This window comes from Mauremys mutica, chromosome 3 (assembly GCF_020497125.1).
Source record: "Mauremys mutica isolate MM-2020 ecotype Southern chromosome 3, ASM2049712v1, whole genome shotgun sequence".
NCBI classification, from domain to species: Eukaryota; Metazoa; Chordata; order Testudines; family Geoemydidae; genus Mauremys; species Mauremys mutica.
Genome location: NC_059074.1, coordinates 91142798 through 91160316, shown reverse-complemented (window position 1 = coordinate 91160316; position 17519 = coordinate 91142798). Strand labels below are relative to the sequence as shown.

Below are 17519 nucleotides of genomic sequence, written 5' to 3'. Positions count from 1 at the left end.
TTTCCATAGTTGGAAGTGAAGTAGTGCTTCCCTAATAATTTTCAACCCTCTTTAATTTGAGAGGAATAAACAATATCTGATCAGTTTTGAGGCAAATTGTAAGTTGCTTGGAACACTCTTACTGACATGCTAACTTTTTTTGGGGGGCTTTAGAATAATATGAATCTGTTTTATCTATGAAGAATGGTGGTTTTTATAGACATTTCTCACACCTGAAAAGTTATGCACACCTGATCTGAAGTATACATAGACGGACACAGGTCTTATTGTATTTCTTTTTGTATATTTTCTTAACTTGCACATGTAATCTGTTAATTTATATGACTGCTCTTGTTGAATGAGCTCTACTTCTGCACACCTCCTTAGGAACAAGATAAGAACTTCTCTGCTGAAATCCTGTCACCTTAAAAGACATGTAGGAGGGGAGCTCACAACCTGCAGACTATAAATATATGTAGGAGAGGCTTCTCCATGGTTGCTGACCATCTAAGACCTGTAGGATAGGAGATACCTGCCAGTACCTTTTCTGAAGGTGTGCAGAAAGGGAGCTTATTTCCTGCTTGCCTTGTTTGAAGTGGAGTTCTTAACCTTCAGTCCTCAGAAATTGTGCATGTTGGGAGCTCTGCTATTACGAACGTTTTAAACTGCACAGGCCAGTTTTAGTGCAGTATTGGCCGCTTGATAGTATTGTCAGCAAAAACTGGAAACAGCAACTCTGTACATATAACATAAATGTTACCATGAAAAAGTGGACATTCCCAAACGAATCTTACTTAAAGAAAAAGTTGTTTGAAGGCTGATTCCACTACCTCGTTGTGCGAGAACCAAAGAAGCAGCAATGTTTTCTAAAACAAAAATCCACATACAAATAGTTTCTAGAACCTGAAACATCAGTAAAGTTGGAAATGAGTAGTTAAGATATTTAGCTAATCTCACATTGCCATCCCAACTTGGTCACTTATGCTCCAAACCAGCTGCATCATCCATCCAAGCTTAATTTTATATGGTTTCTCTTTCTGCTCCTCTATAGAAAGATTTATAACAAATTATACTGCATGGTGTTTTTTGGATAGACCAGGGGTCGGCAACCTTTCAGAAGTGGTGTGCCGAGTTCATTTATTCACATTACATTCATTTATTCACATACAAACACATTAACAGACACAGTCTGCAAAGACATGCGTGCTAGTAATACATTTTAACCTTTTCAGAAGGTCTCTTTCTGTAAGTCTATAATATATAACTAAACTATTGGTGTATGTAAAGGAAATAAGGTTTCAAAATGTTTAAGAAGCTTCATTTAAAATTAAATTAAAATGCAGAGCCACCCCCAGACTGGTGGCCAGGACCCAGGCAGTGTGAGTGCCACTGAAAATCAGCTCGCGTGCCGCCTTCGGCACCTATGCCATAGGTTGCCTATCTCGTGATAGACAATGAGCATAGAAAGAACCTGCTCCCAGGACATTCAGTCCTTTTTCTTAGCAGCAGCAGAAAACCCTCTACATGGAAATGCTATACAGCCAAATGCAAGCAGTTCTCCTGGTGTCAGCAGCACTGTTTATTTCTTGAGACATTGGGAAATCCCATTCATCCTGGAATATCTTCTTTCAGACAGACCCAAAGTCTTCAATCAGTTCTATAAGATACGCTGGGCAGCTATTGATGCGTTCCATCTCCCTGTTGAGGACTGCTCAGTCTTTACCCATCCCATGACTATGAAGCTCTGGAAGGACATCAGAAGGAGAGACCCTCCAGTTTCTAAACTGATCCGTATCTGAACCTTGTCCCCTCTGCACTCATGAGGCTATTGTTTGTTTGGCTTCCTGTTCCCACCTACACCTCTTTTGGAAGGTGGCCTTCCTTAAGGTTATGACCTTCACTAGGAGGGTAGGCAGGTTGGGGCAAACCCACTAGACGCAGGCTTTCATAGGGACGAAGTCGCTTTGAGACTGCATCCCAAATTAATCCCCAAGGTGTCTTCTGAATTTCACTTTAACCAGACTATTTGCTTCTCAGTGTTCTACTCAAGGCCCCACTTTAGCACTGAAGAAATCAAGCTTAATTCTCTGGATGTACCTTGGCCTTCTGTTTGTGCCAGACAAGACCCTTTACGAAGTCTCTGAGATTATTTGTCACTATTGCTGAAAGAATGAAGGGAGAAGCTATATCTTTCAGCAGCTACTTGGGGTTCTTTACACACCTTCGCCAAGCATTATGCTCTGATTCAAACTTCAGCTTCCTTCGGCTCGGGTATCCTCTGCTGTGTAGTACGGGGTGCTTCCTCGCACCCTTCTCCTCAATGAGCACTGTTTGGGAGTCACCCACAGGAATGAAGAAGAAAGGAAGGTTGTTTCTTTCCTAGTAACTGGAATTCTTCAAGATATGTAGTGCCTGTGGATGTTCATGATTCTCCTTCCTTCCCCACTGCTTGGGTCCTCTTTGCATACATGGTAGAGTAGGGACTAGAGAGGTGATTGACAGTTGGTCTGCACTTCCCCTTGTGCCTTCTATTGGGAGGAGGAGGCACAGATCAATGGATGCCACACTTGAAGCGTTTCCGGTTCCGGGCTCACGGAGCACATGTGTGATCCTTATGGGTGTTCACTGTGGGTGCACATCTTGAATTCCAGTTACCATAAGGTAAGTAATCTTCCTTTCTTTGTAACCATTCGTTGTTCCTCCATGAGAGTATTCGAATGGAAAGTCAGTCCAGCTGTCGTATTTACAGTCCAATTTATAAAGCAAATGAACTTTTAAAGAAAGACTAACTGACAGTGATTAGGTGTAGTCATGTTTAATTTCAACATAGCAAGATTCCTCTTAAACTGACAAAGAATGTTAAAAGTAATGTTGGCTGTCCATGCTGACTCATTTCTGGTCACAATTTTGAAATTGCTGTGTCAAAAGCAGTGTCAGGGACAGAATCTGGCATTCTATAGTTACAATATAATTTACCAATTTCAATATCTTACCAATTTCATAACAAGGGTGGAAGACTTTAACTGTTGCTTATAGTTAAGCATCTAAGTTCATTAACTCCTTTATTTTTCTTATTGTAAAAGCACGTTTTTATCAAACTCACTAAACTGGGATTCTAAAACCCTTTTCGTGAAGGTTATTCTGTTATATAAATGCATAAATTTATGCACAATTATATTAAAATCTACACCTGCTGCAAAAATGAAGTGCTGATGCAGCCCAAAAGCTAGTTAGCTGTCTGTCACCAGTATCTGAACACTCTCTGTGACGCTTTCTGTAGAAACGTTAAATTTTATACAAAAAGCAATGAATGTTGAGATAATCTGTCTCAATAAATATTAGTCCACTTTTGGCTCTGTATATGCTTTGCTGTCTACTGATTTTATGTTTAAAATTATTTTTATATTATATATAAGCAATCATGGTGGTAAGACAGCATCTTATCTTTCATTTATTTTGACTGTCCAGCCTTAAAGAGCAATAATTAACAGCTCTTGATAAACTAAGCCTATTCCAGACGTATTCAGAATTCTGGGAGTGTTTGTTTCTTTTGCTCATTGGAAGGAATTGCTCCCTAATCTGACCATAATTCTACCCTTTTTGGAACAAATTTTTAGAACACTCATTTGTAAATCACATCATCTTCACAAGAGATAAAACTGGTCAAACTGTAAAATATTGCATTAATTTCTAACTGGTGTGATACTTGCTGGCATTGTGTGTGTCTCACCCTCCTCCCCCAATTAGGCAAGATTGGCATTCTATGCTGATTGGCTGGTTTAAGATAAGAACAGCAGGGTAAGACAGGTGCACTGGCAGAGCAGTGTGGGGGAAGCTTGCATATCATCTGCCCATGTTAAGCTTGGCTCAGTTACATTAGTCCCTCACTTTTTTACATATATCACAAATTCACAAAGTAGGGTTGAAGAGGAGTTGGGGGATATGAGAAAGTGTATGTCATGATTGTCATGCAATTTTATTTTAAATACTCCAAGCTAATGAATTTTAAATAATGAATTGAATTAATTCAACCTGCAAGGTTTTTTTGTTTGTTTTTGTTTTCTGTTTCTGTTTTTTGCTTTCTTAACTGCCTTAGTTTAGAATTGGGGCTTTGTATCCTTACACTTTAAATTTGCATTGGTTACAATTTAACTTTCAGCTCTTGAGACGCACTCTTTCTAGGGACTCAATTTAATAAACTAAAGTGTCTTATTGCATTCTGCTTTTTTAAAACAATGTATGCCAATGGAGTAAATTAAATATAAAAAGGTACCACATGTGTACAATAGTTACTCTGCAGAATGGTTTTCATCTGCAAAATGCACCAATGGGACAGTAAGATAAAACAGTAATTTTTGATTTTTTTTTCATGGCTAAGACTCTTTTTTGTTTTCAGTTTTTACTGATTTTTTTTTTTTACCAAAAAATTAAAGCCTGGGTTTTACAAAAACTGTTACTTTGGTTTATATTTTTTTTAAATTTATTTTTCCCTAATTTTGGATCACTCAAATACGTTAGTGACCATAATATAATTAAATTTAACATCCCTGTGGTATGGAAAACACCACAGCAGCCCACCATGGTAGCATTTAATTTCAGAAAGGGGGACTACACAAAAATGAGAAGGTTAGTGAAATAGAAATTAAAAGGTACAGTACCAAAAGTGAAATCCCTGCAAGCTGCATGGACACTTTTTTTTTTTTAAGACACCGTAATAGAGGCTGCTCAAATTAAATGTATACCCCAAATTAAAAAACATAGACATTTCTGATTGAAGTCTGCCTTAGGCCAACTTTCTTCTTTTGCTTGGAATAGTCATGAGCAGCAAGAGATATGGGCAGCGTAGTGAATTGCTGTGAACAAGGCTGAAGGGAGGCTATAATAGCAATTCTCCCAATCACTGCAGTGAGGATGTTTTGTGGCTGACTGGGGGACAGGACAATATATGTAGTGGTTTGGGCGGGCAGAGGTGTTTGAGTGAGTTTCGGGGGGGGAGGGGGTAAGACAGAAAATGTAAAAGAAAAGGGTACAGAACACTATGGAGAAAGAGAAGGAAATGACAGACTTTGACAACAACATAGGCAACATATGCAAACTCCTAGGGGTACACGGAGGTCTTCCGGGGGGTGAATCAACTCATCTAGATATTTGCTTTGTTTTATAACAGGCTACATAAAAAGCACTAGTGAAGTCAGTACAAACTAAAATTTCATACAGACAACGACTTGTTTATACTATACACTGAAATGTAACTACTGTACAATATTTATATTCCAGTTGATTTATTTTATATGGCCAAAATGAGACAGTAAGCAGTTTTTTCAGTAATAGTATATTGTGACACTTTTTTGTATTTTTAAGTGAGGTGAAACTTGGGGGATGGTACGCAAAACAAATCAGACTCCTGAAAGGGGTACAGTGGTCTGGAAAGGTTGACAGCCATGTCTTAAATTGCAGGAGGTAGGGCATTTTAGAGGCATGGTGGTTAATATACGTGTTTTTGCCATGGCTAGTAGGCTTGTTAGATGGGTATATTTTTCAAGTCCTGTCAAAAACTATCAGTTCCTTAGCTGCATTCTCGTCTCCGTGAACAGCTAATGTAGTTAACTGTTAGATAAGCGTATAACAAGACTACTTCTCAGTTTTTAATGTCTGACTTCTGATTAGACGTACAAATCTGATTGTCAATATTCTACTTGAAAATATGCTTAACTAGACTATGTTGGTTACTGAAAGTTGCTTTTGGATGGACCTCTGGTTAGCATATCAGGTATGCATGTGATCATCCTTATAAAATGTATGCTCTGGGGACTAATTGTAAGCATGGTCACGTACTCTGCATAATCTGTGTTTCATAATTCTGCAGAACTGTGCTTTAGAGTCCAGTCTTCGTTTCTTTAAAAAAGAAAATCTTAGATCCTGTGATTGTGAAAGAAACTTTCCAAATGTAAACTGAGTATAACCAGTGCAGTGATATTTTCCTGAGCCTGTAGCCAGCTTGAAATGATAGTTTTGAGAGATGTGAACTGCCCCATTTATCTCTTTTTAAACTTTGAAACCTAATGTTGACCAGTGAGATGTCAGTGTTAAGTGTTCCAATACTGATTTCATTTTTAGCAAAATGTTCAAGCAGTGTGATTATCTTACAACTTGAAACTAATGTACCTTCCTTGCATTCAAGTACCTAAAGCTTCCACCACCTTCTATCCAGCTTCCATCTTCTCCTCCTATGGCTTCCTCAATGCAACACAGTTCTGCGACGTGTTGATGAGTGAATTTAAGACAGGCAACATACAGTAATTTTAAATATCTTGCTACAATCAGTGCAGTTTTGTTTTGTTCATGTTCAAATTTAAATCAGTAAAAGGAGTGTATTTTTATGTTTACTTGAAATGGCTGGGGAATTTCTAGTCTGCTACTTTGGAGTGCCACAGTAACTGTTGCTACAGAAGCGTTTTAGGCCAACCTTGCCAAAGAGTACACAGAGCCCTGATTGTAACCTTATTCATAACCAGATAGTCACTGTTGACTTCACTGGTCTGTATCTGGAATGATAGACTTCTGACTTCCTTCTCTGTAGGCCCAGATTACTCCTCTGCGGGATGGTTATCTGGTACTGAATCACTGTGGCAGGCCTCAACCATTCCATCGAGCAGCCGAAGTAACCATATCAGAAGACACAGTATAGCTTCTGACAGCGGGGACACAGGCATTGGTACCTCCTGTTCTGATAGTGTGGAAGGTGAGTGAAGATTCTTAAATTCTGAAGTTAATCAGTCTTCGTGAGAGATGAAAGAGATGAACTAAGACGTTTTAAAGGCCAACTGTATCTTAAAATACTTATTTCTCCAATATTGTTAAAGAACATGAAATTGCCAATTTTTTATGATGGGTTGAGAAATTGTTTTGATTAGATCTGTTTAACTTGCATTTTATGGGCCTTAACTTCTCTGTATCACAAGGTTGTCTTCTGTTGTGTGGGAGTAAAGATAGTTAAGTCACAGGACTGGTAAAAAGATGGAGAAAGGTCTTGTCCTCTCTTGCCTTCTGTTCAGGGGAATACAAATTGCATTTTATTATGAGGCATCTCATGAACTCGCAAAATTCAATTTTAAGATTATCCAAAAGTATCTAGAGCGGGATAAAACTAAGTTTGGGTGATATCGTATCCCCAAGATTTCTCAAATTTGCTCCTATTGCAGATGATGTATAAGGGATTTAGCCACTACAACAGGAGTATCCCTATCCCCCTGCCTGGAGGGCTCTCCATGGAGTTCAGAACTGCACCAGGGCAGTGAATGGGACAAGAATGGGTTAAGCCTGTGTTGAGTAGTGATAGGCCACAGAGATGCATGGTCCCCTTTCCTCCAGCAGGGTTCTCTAGGGTAAGGTAATGCAGGTTGGGGCTATGTTACTTTTTTCTGCAGGGCCTTTGTGTGCATGGATCTCTTTAAAAGGAATCCTGGGACCACTGCAGCCCAGGAGAAGGGAGATAGCATGGGAGCCCCATAGCCAGTGTAGAGGCACGGGTCTCTGTATGAATGCTCCTGACCTCCTGATGATGGCCTAGGATCCTCAGGTTTTGAGGCTGTAATGCCTTGTTGCAAAGGGGGGCAGTCCTTTCCTACCCATCCCACTACCCAGCATGCTGATTGCAGATGAGCTCTGAAAAGGAATCCTCTCTGTCTCCTTATTCCTGTCCTGTAGGTTTATCTGTGAGAAGGGGTAATCTGGTGCTATATTAAGAGACTCAGAAGTGATAACTGTTGTACAAAGACGACATGTTCTCTGTTGGCTAATTGCGATGGATTTGTACTCTGATCAGTGTGAGTTCTTAACTTGGCTTTGTGTCAGAGCTTGTTGGAGAAATCCTCTGTAATAATTGGGCCTATGTATTTACCCTAATTGTCAGCTCAACTGTAAAAAGTAAGTAAAAGTTTCTAAAAGGTCACAACAACTATTAATGGGGGAAAGTACAAAAGAGGCAAAGATTAATCAGCCTTTTTATTTTGACTAATTTAATGTAATTCAAGAACTGTGTAAAAATTCTGCCTGGTAAGCAAGACAGTGTAAAACCAAAAATCAGTAAACTAAAATTGGTTTGTTTAAAAACTAGGCCAAATTTGTAAACAAAATAATAAAAGGATTAGCTATTTCACCCATCATTCCCTTTTGAGTTCCTTAAAGAGAGATTTTTTGAGGGGGGGGAAATTTGGCTACTGGAGTGAGCTTCACCATTATGACTGCCACTACTCCCAACATCTCCTGGGACCCCAAGCATTTGTCATCTTGATACTAAGAGTTGTCCTGACCAGAGAGGGACCCAATTGACATCTCCAGCTCTTCAAAATCCCAAACACCTCCAGGGATGTGAGACTTTGTATCTATATTACCCATCTGAGTGTGTCCTTTTCCTTCCTCACCTTATTTCTTCTTTTTTCTATCCCTCACCTTTTTCCTTTTGTCTAATAATAGTCCAGCTTAGCTGGGCAAGACTATATTTTTCAACACTACTATGTCTGTGACCAGGAAAAGGCAACTGAAAGCAATACCCTAAATAGCTCAATGCTGGTACAAGTTTTCCAGGTCTCAGAATGGCTAATAAGACTATGTGCTGTATTGTGTTTCTCCAGCAGTGAGGTTGCAAGTGAAAGTCAGCACCAGAGACAGAAACTGCATTTTCTATCTTTGTTTTTCTTTTCTCTCCCTTTTTATGTGGGTGTTTGTCTTGTTTGTCTTCTAAAAAACAAAATCCATCTCTAACACCAGCAATGACAGCTCCAGCTGATCTACTAATTTCTTTTCCCGCCTCCTCCCCCAAAATAATTACCATTTTTAGTATCCTCTAAAAACCTGTCAGACGGGGGAGTGTCTTCTAAAAACTCGCTGCACCTTAAAAAAAGTAAACAAAAATGTTAAGATGAAAGCCTTATGGAGTACTTGACATTTCAAATGCTTTAACTGTGTTTTTCCCCCCTTTTTCTGTATTTTTTGATAAAAGGATAAAATATTTAATGGCATGTTTGCCATGGTACTAAGCAAGCTAAGCTCTCTGTATTCCAAACCTTGTTTAGCTATGTTTAAGCTTAAGCAGTAATAGGGTCTTGTTCACTCCTTTAACCTTTGAGCCTATATATTCCATCTAAATTAATACACCTGCTTTCTTCTTTTTCCAAATACTTATTTATAAAATATAGTAGGATTTATGTAAAACAGATTATTCATTAGCTAGTCTATGAAGAAATATATTTCAGAAAAAAATTCAAGAATATAGATAGATAGTTGTGCAGTACTGGGATTTTATTTTTTTAATTTACTTTTTCAAATCTTCTTTATTGATTCTTGCAGATTTAATGTTTTAACATCAGAGGGGTAGCCGTGTTAGTCTGGTTCTGTAAAAGCAGCAAAGAATCCTGTGGCACCTTATAGACTAACAGACGTTTTGCAGCATGAGCTTTCGTGTGTGAATACCCACTTCTTCGGATGCACCCACGAAAGCTCATGCTGCAAAACGTCTGTTAGTCTATAAGGTGCCACAGGATTCTTTGCTGCTTTTAATGTTTTAACAGAGCAACTAGGTTGCTGTAATACTGAAATAATGCTTAGTTATGCATCATTAGGGTCCTAGCCACACCCTTTACTCAGGCAAAGCTCCTATGAAATTCTGTGGGAGCCTTGCCTGAGTACAATGTGTGGATAGAGTCCAGAAGTATTACTGGCCCATAAGACCAGAAGAAGAGCTATGTGTATGCTCGAAAGCTTGTGTCTCTAATCAATAGAAGTTGGTCCAGTAAAAGGTATTACCTCATCCGCCTTAGCCCATAATTTGCTCTCTGATTCACCCATTGGATTTCTGTTTCCTTTATATGCAGATCCAGGCATTGCAGAATAGTGAGTTAAGATCCAGGCCTGGATAAAAGCACTTTTTTCTTTTTCTTGATGGCTTCCCCATTTGAGGAGTGGGTGGGAAAGAGGGGATAAAAAAGCAACTACTATAAAACTTGATTTAGGGGATATTATCTCTTTAAGAGCTACCTTATATCTCTATGGTTTTGACCTACTGTTATAAGAAACATCTCTTATTTTCAGTTACAGCAATCATGTAACAGCTCTCTCTCTTTTTTGAGTTTGTATATTTTGTACATTTGGTGATGCTTTACATACAGTCAGTTTCACTGTTTCCCTTAGTCCCCTGGCTTGTTAGCTGTTTGAAAACTTGCATAACAGAGCAGAGGAAAACAGGAAAAATGTGGTTGTAAAATACAAGTTGGCAGGAGGACTGACGGGATAGGTAGTATCTGAACTTACTACTTTGTAGCTGACTAAATTTAAAGTTGACTGTTTTTCAGGAACAAATTAGAATAGCTGATGCAATTTCGATAGGATTGCCAAGGCTGGCTTGTAGTTATAGACTCTCTGTTCTAACCATCTGTTTTCAATGTGGGTGCTAGGGAAATAGCCCTTAGGGAACAGGCTCTGCAGAAAAGATATTTTGACAACTCAGCAAATCATTACAACTTCTAGCAATTGAAGACTAAAATGTGAGTTTGTCACATTATTTGTTAGTCGCATCAGAAAAAGCAATCTATTCTTAATTTTAGAATTACAAAAATGCATTTTGTTAATTTTAACACTATTCTTGATTTTTTTGTAAATAAAGGTTTATTCAGTTGTTCAGAGCTGTAGTTATTAGTAAATGCAATAATATGTTGTCTGATGCAAAGAATGAAATTCAAGTCACTGGGTTTTTTTTAAGATTGTCTGGTTTTCTCTTTTACTATTGCATTTTAATAATTTCTTTAAAAGGTGGTAACATAAAATTTTTAAATATTTATTTGAAGTATTTCAGGAGCGTTCTTCTTTCATTCTGGAATTGTAGAGTTTAAAGGGATAGTCCCAATTAATTTTTTTAGACTAGGAATTAAAATTTTCAGATTGGGGGCAGAAAGACTTTTTTATAATGCCCAAGAGGAAGAGAAAATATGACTTGAAGTGTAGTTGTTCCCCTGCAGCACTGGGAGCCCAATCATAGTATTGTGCTCAGCTGTGGCTCCAGGCACCAGCGCTCCAAGCGCGTGCCTGGAGCGGCAAGCCATGGAGGGCGCTCTGCTGGTCCCTGCGAGGGCGACAGTCAGGTCGCCTTTGGTGGCTTGCCTGCAGAGGTCTGCCAGACCTGCGGATTTGGCGGCGGGTATGCCGAATTCGCGGGACCGGGGACCTCCTGCAGGCAAGCTGCCGAAGGCTGCCTGACTGCCGTGCTTGGGGCAGCAAAAAAGCTAGAGCCGCCCCTGATTGTGCTGGTATCCGAAAACCAGGAAATGAAACTGACCAGTTTCGTTTCATTGTTCATGTTGAGCCAAGTGTTTATGGGGAAAGACTCTTGCGTGTTGAAAAGCTAACTGGACTCTTAAATCCATTCTGCCTATATCATCTGATATTAGTAAAGATTTGTATTAACTGTATTTATCTTAACTCAGAGTATCCTTTTAATCTTTCTGCCAACAAGTGGTGATGGACATGAACTTGTTCACTGCTACAAATCCTTGTTCACAAGGTTTGTTTGTTTGTTTGTTACCAAATGTACATTGAGGCCAAAGCCCATTGCCAACTCTGTCCACATATCTATTCAGGAGACACCATCATAGGACCTAATCACATCAGCCACACTATCAGAGGCTTGTTCACCTGCACATCTACCAATGTGATATATGCAATCATGTGCCAGCAACGTCTCTCTGCCATGTACATTGACCAAACTGGACAGTCTCTACATAAAAGAATAAATGGACACAAATCAGACGTCAAGAATTATAACATTCCAAAACCAGTCGGAGAACACTTCAGTCTTCCTGGTCACTCGATTACAGACCTAAAAGTCGCAATATTACAACAAAAAAACTTCAAAAATAGACTCCAACGAGAGACTGCTGAATTGGAATTAATTTGCAAACTGGACACCATTAAATTAGGCTTGAATAAAGACTGGGAGTGGATGGGTCATTACACAAAAAAGTAAAACCATTTCCCCATGTTTATTTCCCTCCCCCCCACTCTTCCTCACACCTTCTTGTCAGCTGCTGCAAATGGACCATTTTGATTACCACTACAGAAAGTTTTTTTTTCTCTCCTGCTGGTAATAGCTCACTTACACACTCTAACGAGAGTGATCAGTGAATGATAATACCCATTGTTTTATGTTCTCTGTGTATACATATATCTTCCTTCTGTATTTTCACTGCATGCATCCGATGAAGTGGGCTGTAGCCCACGAAAGCGTATGCTAAAATAATTTTGTTAGTCTCTAAGGTGCCACAAGTACTCCTGTTCTTTTTGCACAGAAGAAGTTTTAGTGGGAGACAGGTGCTGGAAATCAGCACCTCATGATTGGCCGAGGCTTTCTGCTCCATGATGGGTGGGGTGTGGAGAGAGAACCAAGAGAGAGGATACTCTCTGCTTACCAGAACATGAGGCTGAAGGCAAGCAGGCAGACCCTGTGGAGCCCCCTGGGGTGGGAGATGTCCTACTTGGTAGCTACTGGAGGCCCGAGTACCCCAATGTGAAACCTAACCAGATGGTTTGCGTTCCTTTTTGCACACTTTTCTTATTTGTGAAGACAAGAGAGTCCTGAATAAAGGGACAGAAATCTAACCTGGGTGAGGCTGACTGTCTATCCATCACCAGCTGGTGACTAGGGCCACTAGCATAAAATGGGTTACAACACAGCTGCTCCCAAGTGGCATCTCAATATGAGTCAATGTCTACATGCAGCATTGTGTTAACGTTTTAGAAGCCATGGTGTATTTTACCATCTTGTGCCCCAGGATGTATCATAAGGAATGTGGTCAATTCATAGAGACGGGAGTGCAAACTCACTGAAGCTTCAAAAAAATGCTAATGTGAGGGAGACAGCTTTTTGGGTGGCATCATGGTGAATGTTGCCACATCACAATTCAAACAAGATCTATGTTCATGTCCATGAAAAGTGATCTGAAGATGTGATTTCTAACACTTTTTTTTTTCTTCAGAGACAGTTAATTACTGATTTAAAGATGTAAAATAGGATCACCGTTTACCTATGGTAATAAATAGTGACCTGGTTTTATATACCCACGCTACTTCCTAAGTCTCCCTTGTTGGGAACTCATTACCATCATTCTTTTCTAGCTACTATATCTTGACAATATGTTATTTCAAAACTAATATAACTTAGGTTTCCCTGCCAATGTTGTTTAAATCCTACTAAAGAATAAATACTTCTTCAAGCACTAAGTACTTACTTCTGCTCCTTCAGGACAAAAAATACTTTGACCTATCAAATGGTGACAGCATCTCCTCCTTTTAAAGAAAACAATTCATTGTAGATTTAGGTGAAACACATTCCTGACTCTCAAGATAGATATTATCTATCCAACACAATGGCGCTTACTCACAGGAGCAGAGCATTGCTTTTCAAAGGAAGGAAACCCAGAAAAGAGAGGCTCCAATACACTTTTTTTTTTCCTTCCCCCTTGGCATCTCTGTCCAGTCCTGGAACTACTCCATCAATTTCTGTCTGTGACCTGCCAGGATCCAAAGGCTCAGGGATTGACTGTTTAACTTGGGATAGTACATGGATTTCAGCTTCCAGTTTTGCTTATAGCTTAGCTGGAAACTAAGAATGCAGTACGTTCTGAAATTAGAGTACACTGATGACAGTGGGAGCTAATGGCATTTGCCAGCTCAAAGGAGGTTCTCCTCATGTCCCAAGATTTAGGCTTCTCAGTGCTCTTTTACTTTGTCATTTTGAGTTACAGCAAGATGGATGGCTACTGTATAACTAAGATTTGGAGGTGTTGGGAGTGAACACACGCACACTCCAGCTACCTCTTTTTAAATAAATAAATAAAGCTTCAGTCTTTAGACAACACGATTAACTTCATCAGTGTTATATCCTTGGGGCAGCCGGTGTAGGAAGCAATCACTTGAGGCCAGAGAGCTAGCAGCTAAGCAAAACCTCCATTTTATTTACAGACACAGAGAGCTCACTCAGCCGGTTGAAACCGGCTGAGCTATCCCTTAATAGTCTAACTCAGTTGCCATAGTAACAAAACCCATGACAACCAAATACACAACAATCAGATCAAACTTTTCCTAACCCTGCACTAAGCTACAATAAGCAAATATATTCATTAAGCCATCCTTCAGTCAAATAAAGAGAAGGGAGGAAGGGTAGAAATAAGGTGAGAAAGAAGAGAAGAGGAAGTTTTGAAATAATGGAAACCATAATTTCACAGCTGCTGCAGGCTTGGCACATCCCCATGTGTACAAGTAAATGTTGCTATTAGGTGTAATAGTGATAAAGAAAAAAGTTCAGCTCGGAATGTGAGGCGAGATTCCTTTAGCCCTCATACTGTCCTTTAAAATAACATTTTGTGTTAAATCTCATCCTTTGAACAAAGCAACATTTAATTAAACACAGTCATGTATATCTGCATTGTTTGTTTTTTGTGGATAATGCATCTTTTTTAAAGTTCAGCAGTCAAGGTCAAAAAATGGAGGGGGGATGTTCCCCTTGCTAAAATTGTAACACTCCTCCCAAAGGCCAGTTCCACAGATAACAACTAAGGACCGTATTTTCCAAGTGCGCACACATACAAAAACATTGATTCAGATTTGTATACAACAATAAGAAGGGGCATCTATCTAATGCTCAAGTGTTCCTACTGTAAAGTTTATAAAAACAAAAATAAAGTTACCCAGCAGAACATGTCTCCCCTTCCTAATCTATGTCTTCAGAACTTGTGCATGCTCATGCCTATACGCATTGCAACCACAACTTGCAGGCGAACAACTGTGCTCTAAGATTTAGATCAGAATACCCAGTTTATAAATATGTTCCTACCATCCAGGAACTTATGGATGCTGGAACAAAATGTGTCAGCCTGCCAAAGCCTGTGACCCTATGAATTGCTACTTTTAAAACCCACTTCATGTACCCCGCATGTTTAGATGGTAGAAGTCTGTTTCTGAATTGAGAAGTTGTCTGTGCAACACTGGGGAATAACCTTCTTCAAATTGACAGATACCTGAAAAAAGACTTCCTTGGTTTCTCACAAAAATCCTGACCCCAAAATTTATGAAGAAACTATTTGAAACTGAGTTTGAAAATGCTTAAAGAGGCAACAGACTTTAAGGCTTCCACATGGCTTCTGTTAAAATAGATGTCTATTAGAATAGCCAATACATAAGATAACAGATATCAAGTGACACAATGTGGTATTAGGCTGATGGATAGAGAGTGATCAAAAGTGGGGATAATGCTGATATTGTTCTGGGGGGAGAGAATATTATTATGTTAGGTTTTTTTCTATGGACACTATGGATTTGTATTTGTAATGTCTTATTTTTTGCAATTATACATTTTAAATTCCTACAGAAGCACCTAAAACCTGGTACAGGTACTTCAAATTAGAGAGAGGAGAGAAACTATAACTTATAAATTTACCATTGAGTTTCATGCAGCAGTGGGCTCCTAAAGACTTAATTCAAAGGCTTGTTTTTTCACTCCTTTTCTGTTTGCAAGCTTACATAGATTTCAGTGACAGCTACAGAAAGGTAGGGAATGCAGGATCAGGCCCTATAATTGTAGTTTCAAAACCTTGCAGAGTCTTAGAGCCTGGGCTCCAGCCAGAGTTTGTGCATCTACACTGCAATTAAACAGCCTCACAGCCTGCAAGCCCAAATCCATGGGTTTTTAATTGCAGCACACACATACTCTAAGAGACCAGCTTGCACAAAACAGCACCAGAATTTTTTGGGGGGAAAATTAGCTTAAAGGTACTTTTATGTACACTGGGGTATCTGGAATAACCACGTTAACCCCCTTGTTGTGTATAATTACATAATTTAAAATATGGCTTGCAGCCTTACTCGAACTAATCATACGACTTCTTTTTAATTCCTTGCATTTTAATCAAGGTACTGCAACTAGCAGTAGAGTGAATATAATCATTTGTGTTGTAGGAAATGATTTACTCTCTGCTAAGGTTGAGAAGAATTGTTGATGATGCCTGAAGTTTCAGCTTTTAATTTTACAAAGAAGACGTCAAAGCCTTTGTAGATGGCTTTGCAGTCATTGCTTTATCACACTAAATTTACGCTGTTGGCAGGCTGCTTGACTTCCTCCTCTTATTTTGGTCATGTAAACAGATCTCTGTCATCACTGTAGAGCTGAACTAATTATGATGGAATACTCCATTTGAGAATGTAGCTTAAATAGTGATTTTAATTATGATTTTTATTAAATTAAAAAGTTGCTCAGAAACAAAGGGTCTGATTCTGAGCTTTCACCAGTGTAAATAGAGGGGTGACTCGACCAAAGTCGTGTGTAAAAACTGCTCTGACAATAGAATCTGTCCCAAAGTCTTGCTTCTGAATGACATATTACTCTACTTTCTTAACCATAAGTACAGACTTCTTTTAGATGGGTCTCCTCAATGGTGAAGAAATAAGCTTGTAAATGCAACATTTCTAGATTATTCCATTTTTTTTTACACTAATAGAGAGGTAAATTCTCTTTCCTCCCCCCAATCCTCTGCAGAGGAGGAGGTGGTGTGTGTGATGCATATAATTACATATGTAGAACAGTGAAGGAAAAATTTTGAATAGCCCAGGTTTAGGGGGAGGGGAATGGTTTGGAAATCTCAGATGCTTGAAATTAAAAAAACGAAAAACACTTGGCCACCTGCTCATTGGACACTAAATTTGCGGAACCGAAATGATGATTAGAAGCAATAGCTCAACCAAGTTCTGTTTTGATTATTAGCTTTTTCATACAGAATAGGAAGGACTGTGTCGCAGTTAATATGTAGACTTGACTTGAAAGCTGTGACTAAAGTTCTGTGCCTATTATTTTTAAATTGTCACTGTATTTATTCCCTACTCCCCCTGCTGTAAAAAGCTTTTACAGACTCAACCCACTTGTTATAAGGGAAGTTTCTTCCCTATACTTGAAGTACAATACATGGCGTGGGCATGGGCGTGTGTATTAAGGAGTGAAATGGAAAGGTTTGCTATGATGACTGCATGTGTGTCAGCTGCAGTAATTAAAATTTGCATTGCAGAAACCTAGTCAGTTACACAGACATGGCTTCTAGCTTCCAGTTTTGAGGAGGAAAAAAGAAGTCCTACATTGTAGAAAGCTGCATTTGAATGCATACCTGGCTAGTTGTAACCTACTCCATGAAAAGTGCAAATTAAGAGCATGATTACTGAGGGGTTATTCATATTCTTTCATATGAACTGCCAGGATAAATATATATCATCATAAATGCAAACACTAGGACAGTGCTCTTTAGTTAATAATCAGATGTTTTAATTTTTCAGTTTCCCCTTCATTTTTCTCTGCACTACATTGCTGTTTGCTACTGATGTATATTCCTCATGGATTGAGACTGGACAGAGGACTAGACAATTTAATTTGTAATGAGTGGTCCATTGAAGGGTGGTGATGGACATGAGAGAGAGAGAGAGAGAGAGAACCTAGCAGGAATTTTTAATAG

The 17519-nt window shown here is 39.0% G+C and overlaps 1 protein-coding gene across 11 annotated transcripts in view; it reads left to right on the top strand.

The window, feature by feature from the left end:
• Positions 1-17519, top strand: part of CEP85L (centrosomal protein 85 like) — a 209799-nt gene that overhangs the window by 56430 nt on the left and 135850 nt on the right. For all 11 annotated transcript variants that reach the window (XM_045009617.1, XM_045009618.1, XM_045009620.1 and 8 more), the window contains one exon: positions 6560-6721. In XM_045009617.1, the coding sequence (XP_044865552.1) occupies positions 6560-6721 (162 nt within the window). The remainder of the gene's footprint in view (positions 1-6559; positions 6722-17519) is intronic.